Source organism: Elephantulus edwardii, unplaced genomic scaffold, assembly GCF_000299155.1.
Source record: "Elephantulus edwardii isolate Elephantulus edwardi_28Jun2011 unplaced genomic scaffold, EleEdw1.0 scaffold00135, whole genome shotgun sequence".
NCBI classification, from domain to species: domain Eukaryota; kingdom Metazoa; phylum Chordata; class Mammalia; order Macroscelidea; family Macroscelididae; genus Elephantulus; species Elephantulus edwardii.
The window spans coordinates 711,925-718,772 of record NW_006399885.1 but is presented as its reverse complement, the minus strand read 5'-3'; the positions used below and the strand labels follow the sequence as shown (position 1 = coordinate 718,772).

The window sequence follows — 6,848 nt, the reverse complement described above, 5'->3', positions numbered from 1 at the left end:
TTCATACATGACAAGATGTATGAACACTTGTTTTCACTGCAGCATAATGTACAATAGTAAAGCAACAGAAACAACATTAAAAAAAGTATCATATAAGGCCACTATTATTAAAGTTTATATAAACATAAAACCATTTTTGGGGACCACCAACTATGAGATGGGATTGACAGAGTAGTAAAAATTACTAAACAGATAATAGTCACACACTGAGATGTGTGCAGGGAGAGTAAATGTACAATTAGCGAATCACAGCAAAACATCACCAAAGAAAGACTAGACAGAAAAGCATAGAAAGATAAGCCATAAGGAGAAAAGAAGGTCTAATGCCTGTAAGACAAAGAATCTTGAAAATGAGGCTAAGAGAAATAAACGAAACATAAGGAGACCTATTTTGTTATTACTCCACTTATATGAACCAACTAGTATAGAAAAAGCATAGAATAAGGTTTGTTAATGATAATCAGGGAAAAATATTCTAGGAGATTTTGCTAAAGAAGTGTTGCATTAATCTTTTTAGAGGGCATACAATTTTTGGAAATAGTGGTTTGGACAACTCAGTAAATATGACTATCACTTAAAATAGTAAAAGTTTTGTTATATATATTTTACCAGTAATATTATTTTGTAAAAGAGCTTTTATACCTCATTAAATGCATGCTGTGGACTGAGTACCAAAATAACTTTAAAATGTTCTCTAAGAACTTCCTCAAAACAGCAACATACCACTAAAAAATGCTCACATATAAACTGTAACTAAAATACAAGGTTTGTTTTCAGCCTAAGATACAAAACCAAATACATAAAGAAAACATTCAATCCCAAATATTTTAAGTTCAGAAGTTTCAGTATAACTCAAAATGCAAAATATTTTCCAGATATATAAAAATGACAGTAGCAAAGCTTAAAATTACTGGGACCTTAATTCATCCCGACTACATTCCTGCTTACCTCTGGCTGCATTAAGAAAGAGTCCTGCATGTGATCGCGAACCTCTTTCAGGAAGCTTGGATGGCTACCTACCTAAAAGAATTAAAAAAACATTTTATTGATACTTCTTTAGGGAGATTGCTTAATAAAAAGGTAAGCAAACAATCTGTAAGAGTTTAATTCTCACTTATCTGTTCCATGGCATACAAACTAGAAGAATGTGATGTTAATCTTCCCTGTTCCCACTACTTTTCTTATAATTTACAGAATTATCAAGTAATTTTAATTTCTAAAGATAGCTTAAAGTTATCAATGAGAGAACAAAGAGGCAAAGAATTTTTCAGAGATTTTGCTCCAGACTCTCAGAAAACTGACTTATTTCTCTAAGATGAAATAATGCAGTTTTATAATAATCCTTAATCAATTTTGTTAAGCGCCGTCGAGTCGCAGGTGACTCATAGCAACCCTATGAAGGAGAGTCCTCAACGCTTGGGCCTTAATTAAAACCGTCTAAATTAAATCACTGGCAGAATCATTGGCAAAATGGTATGCTGGAAAAGAACATTCTAAAAGCACAAATGATAGCTCTCAAGAAACCCTAGTGGCAGGAGGTACGTATGCAGCAGCTATTTGAAAAGTTTACAGTTAAAATCCATACAGAGAATCCTTAGTGACCTTTGCAATGAAGGCCCAGAAAATATTATGGGTCAGAACTACTTTGTAGCATCGGACTGTGAGTTGGATTTGACTTGATGACAACAAAATACATGACAGCTTCCAGTATCTAACATATCTGTACATCTTTGCTCCTGCCTCAAAGAAAATTTCAGAAAACATACTAGCTGAATTAAACTGTTATTGTTATGTCCTGTCTAGTTGCTTGTGACTCCTAGCGACCCTATGTACAACATCCCTAAACCCTGCTCTGTACTGTGCCAGTCGCACAATCTCAGACACATCCACCCCATTACCTTAGTCACTGAATCAATCCACCTCAAACTACTTTGCTGAAAATGGAAAAACGGAAAAATGTAAAAAAAAAGGGTTCCTACTGTCAGTATGTAACTCCTTAATTACTCCAGAACAAGAAATGAGAATATAAACAAGAACAGCCAGGGTCCATTAATAGTGACAAGGATCACAAACAAAAACCTCACCATAAATTTTATTGCCATGTTCAAAGAAAAAGACTATAGCAACTGGCTTAGAGGTCTTTAAACATGTCTGAACATATATCCACCTTTTACCAGTAAAGCATGGACTTCTATTTCTTTTAAAGAATGAATGAAAAAAGGAATCATTATTTTTAAATAATTTCTATTTTATTTAATAAAACAGAGTCCAATTTATTTTGATACTTGGTCTTAAAGAAGATTTCTCACAAAAGTGTGTGGATTCAAAGTATATTCTTTTTTTAATACTAAAAGTTATTTATGCACTATACATAGAACATGTCCCCTATAAAATGTACATGTAAATCACTAAAAAGGAAATTTGGTGAACATTTTCTCAATTACAGAACATACTAAATCAGCACAGCTATCTGCCTCAAAGTAATCTAATTTTAGCACCCAGACTCTCCTTTATATCTAAGGCAAAATTAAATACTTATTTTGGGGATTATTTCCTAATATGTGTTTGAAGAGGTGGAGTTAACAATTTAACTCTAGTATATCAGTCTCTGCACAATAAATCAGTTTATTACAGATTAAAACAAATCATTTCTCATTATGTGTATTAATGGGATGCAAAAAAAAAAACCAAAAACCCCCAAAACTAGGTATTTTTAAATGGCAGATAACCACAAAAATTACTTATCTTTGATAGCATATCTGGATTTACAATTACATTAGGATGAATGGTGTAAAATAGTCAAGAAGATACCTCAAACACAACAATGAGGCCATACCGTAATGACTTTAGTAAATTGTGCTCAGTAGACATTAAATGAATAAATGAACATCTACTTTTCTCCCCAGTTACCCAGGACAATGTTCTGCCCACACTAAGGGCTTAAAGGTTTGAGAAGATTCTCTTGGCTGGCTGTCAAGTATTATACTTGGAACAGAGTCGTTTAAGAGGTAAACAGCATATGGTGTACAATAAGCTCATGATTCCAACAAAGCAAACAATGAAGCCAGAACACTAGCACTAAAATACACAAAGGCAAAATCTGTCAATAACAAAAAAGGCACTGACAACCAAGAAAGTTGATACTGGACCATACATTTTCCCATCCAATTCAGTTTGAGAAAGACCAACAGAGGCACTGTAAGAGACTATAGCTGTCTTTCTTAATATTCAGACATCCTAGTTTTCAGTAATCTATTATGGGCCTTTTATTCATGACTCAATAGAAACCTATACATACTTAGGGATTAGTTTTCACAAGTACAAAGTTGAATTTCCTTTTATTTGTCCTAAAATGAATACTTTCAAACTTAAGGTACATCAATTATTCCATGTAGTTTTCAGTAACATTCTTTTATCTTTTCAGACCAGAGCCCAAATATTCATACCGTATTCATACTGCGGCATCTCCCACCCACCCTTTGGTCACTTGAACAGCCCTTCTTTGGTTCTTTTTCTCCTTTCTCATATCTTTAATTGTAGTAAGAAGAGCTGTCCTGGGTTATTCCAGGTGCAGTTTGGTCTTCAACAAAAGGATGTTTGCCAGTTTGGATTTATTATTCTCTGTAGTATACAAGATTTTGTTGGTTGAACTGGATACAGCAACTTACTGGGCCAAATTCTCAGGACAAAATAGAATAGTTCCCAGGTCTTTTTCTTGGGTTTTAACTTACCAGCTCATAGTCTATATAGCACCTCTACTTTCTCACTGACACATTCTCTGGCCTTTTTCTTCTTGCTTACTTGGCTATCATAGTTGGAAAGCCTCCTGCTATTGTTGTGGTCTTCCAGTCGGTGTACTATTTCTAGTACCATAAGGTTGTCTATACTTGTAATCAAAAGGCCGACTCCTTGATCTCCTTCTTTCCTAACTTTAGCTTCTACAACATCTGTATCTGTCATTAGTCATCATAGCATGAAGAAGTATACACATACTTCCCCTCCTTGGCTTTCATCTGATTTGGTGTCTTCCTATCATTCTGTGCAAAATGGATTTCAATTTGACATCCACAAATCCATTTTCTGTCCAAGTCATGTAAAGTACCTTCAGTATCACGAACATCCTCAAATTGAACATTAAGCAAATCTCTTGGATTTCGAGTGTAGAAATCAAGTGGAAAATACACATCAGTTAACTATAGAACCATAGTGACCAAATTCTCAATGTTAATCTTCAAACCTGGTGTCATTAGCCACGTTCCTCAGAGAGAGAGAGACGTGTTGGGGGGATGCAGGTAGACGGACAGGTGGGCGTGGTACATCTCACCCACAGGCGCTAATGGACTCCACAAATGCTCCGCACTCCTGCGGTAGATTCAGACCAAAGAATATTCTTTTTTAAAAAATAATTACTTTATTATTATTATTTCTTATACTCGAAAAGATCGTTCTCTTTTTTAAAAAATTTTACTGCATGATTTTTTTTTCTTGTTGTGTACTGTCAAAACATATCTGACAGGAAAAACAGCAGATTGCTCCTTCTCCAGTGGAGCATGTGGTGGATTTGAACTGCATGCCTTTGGGATTGCAATGTAGCTTCCTGCCACTAGGCCACCAGAGCTTCAATAGTTCTTTTTTTTGAAAGGTATTGTTCTTATTTACCAATTATAATCTATTAAAAGGGCCAAATTAAAAATGAAAAATTAACAGGAAATAACAGATATAAGAAAAGCTCTAGGAAAACTCATTCAAGCTGTTAAGAAAAATGATACAGCCACAGCTGAAAACAATTTGATAGACTGATTCTTCAAAAGTAGAACATAATTGCTAAAATTCTAACATAATTTTACAACAGTAATAAGCAAAATTATTTGGACAGATATCTGTATGTAAACATACAGTTGTATAACTATGTATATGTGATTAATACAAATGTTTGTATTTACAACTGTACACAAGTATGTATATTCACACATGGGGGGAGGGGAGCCACGCATGTGCGCTCTAGTGACTTAATGGTAAGGAGCTGCATCTAAATCACCAACCCAAAGGCAAGCAGTTTGAATCCATCATATGATCTGGGGGATAAGGATTAGCAATCTCCTCTGGAGCTGGCAGACAGTTTTATATTCTGCTACATACAGGCACACACAATGTTCTTGCTTTCATACTATTATTAGTGCTATTGAGCTCTCATATTAAGAATAGGTTACTTTATAATAAAATTAAAGCAAAAAAAAAAAAGAACAAAACCCACCCGTGTTCCTTAGCATAGAAAAAGAGCATACTTCATTCACAAAATGGAATTCTATGCTGCACTGAAAAACAAGGAACTCATGAAATATTATACAAAATGGATGATCCTGTAGGACATTATGCTGAGTGAATTATCTCAGTCACAAAAGGACATATACCACATAGTGCCAACTGTTGTAAAGTGAGTCTGACATCAGAGTTGGAGGGAATTCAAGAAGGGATTAAAAATGTATACTGCATTGAAACAGATGAGGGAGAGGGAGGAATATATAATTAGGTATTAATGTCATGACAAGAGTCCAGAATGACTGCTGCATAGTGGAGTGGACTGGAGTGGGGGCGATTGTACAACGATGAAAGATTATTATTTTTTTCTTTTTTTACTTTTCAAAAAGTGAACTTGGGGAGGGCTGGGCAGGGAGGAAAGTGTGCAACAATTAATGAATGGAAATTAGAAAAACAAAACAAAACGTACACTTAACAACCACTAACTAAGAAGGATAATGGGAAGGTAAAATGCTACAATCACTACTGAAAATAGTTTCTAAAAAAGCTGATCATAGAACTATTATAAGATCAGGAACAGCAATCCTAATCTTACATCCAGCACTATGAAAGCACAAACGCAAATCTGTATACCGATGTTCAGTACACCACTATTTGTTAACACCTAAAAGGCAGAAAAAAAAATCCAAGTGTCCATCAAAAGAAAAATATATAAACAGAGAAATAATCTGATACATTCCACAAACCATGAGACCATTATGCTGAATGAAACAACCAAACTCCAAAGGACAAAAAGTGTATGATCTCACTTATATGACCATTTAGAGAGTCATTTGCACAGATACAGAAAGTAAATTAGGTGTTATTAGGGAAGAAGGGGAAAAGAGTAGATTTTTATTGGTTAATGGGTACTGAGCTTCTCTTTGGGAATATGAAAACAGTTTTGGAAATAAATAATGGTGACAGTTATACAATACTGGGAATATAATGAATATATTAAAATCTTTTATGTAGCTAAATCCTTATGACAAGACCAATATGCAATATCTTGATAGATGGATGAGGGTTTGTCATTTTTATGGATCCACAACTGGCACCAATGGCAACAGCTATTAAAAAAAAAAAAGAGGTACGGGGAAAATCTGTCAGTAAGTCTCCAAAGCACTAAAATGCAAAGGTGTCAAATTTAAAGACAATGATACACCTGATCAAAATCAGGGTATATTCAACTGCATCCTATGCACGTCTAAGCTGAACAATGAGTAAAGATGGCAGAAGTCCATGTTTTTTGAATTGTATTGCTGGAGAAGAATATTAAATATCCCACGGACTGTCAAAACAAACACGTCTATCTTGAAGGAAGTATAACCAAGGTGCTCCTTATAGAAAAGGATGGTAAAATGTCATCTCACATGGAGTAAGGTAAAGATCTAGTGTTCAGTGTTGCTATGAGTCACAATCAACTCGATGAGACATAACAGGTACATTTTATAGGCAACGAGGAGGTAAAATTATCCCTCTATGCTGATGACATGATAGTATACTTAGAAAACCCTAAAGACTCAGCAAGAAAACTATTGGACGTAGTT

General features: G+C 34.7%; 1 protein-coding gene and 1 pseudogene across 1 annotated transcript in view; both read right to left on the bottom strand.

Moving 5' to 3' along the window:
• Positions 1–798: 798 nt before the first annotated feature.
• Positions 799–6,848, bottom strand: part of LOC102859068 (zinc finger MYM-type protein 2-like) — a 77,314-nt gene continuing 71,264 nt past the window's right edge. Inside the window, exon 8 of the mRNA XM_006894094.1 lies at positions 799–1,020. Coding sequence (XP_006894156.1) covers positions 919–1,020 — 102 coding nt within the window. The 3' untranslated portion in view covers positions 799–918. The remainder of the gene's footprint in view (positions 1,021–6,848) is intronic.
• On the bottom strand, positions 3,531–4,319 carry LOC102874621 (annotated as a pseudogene).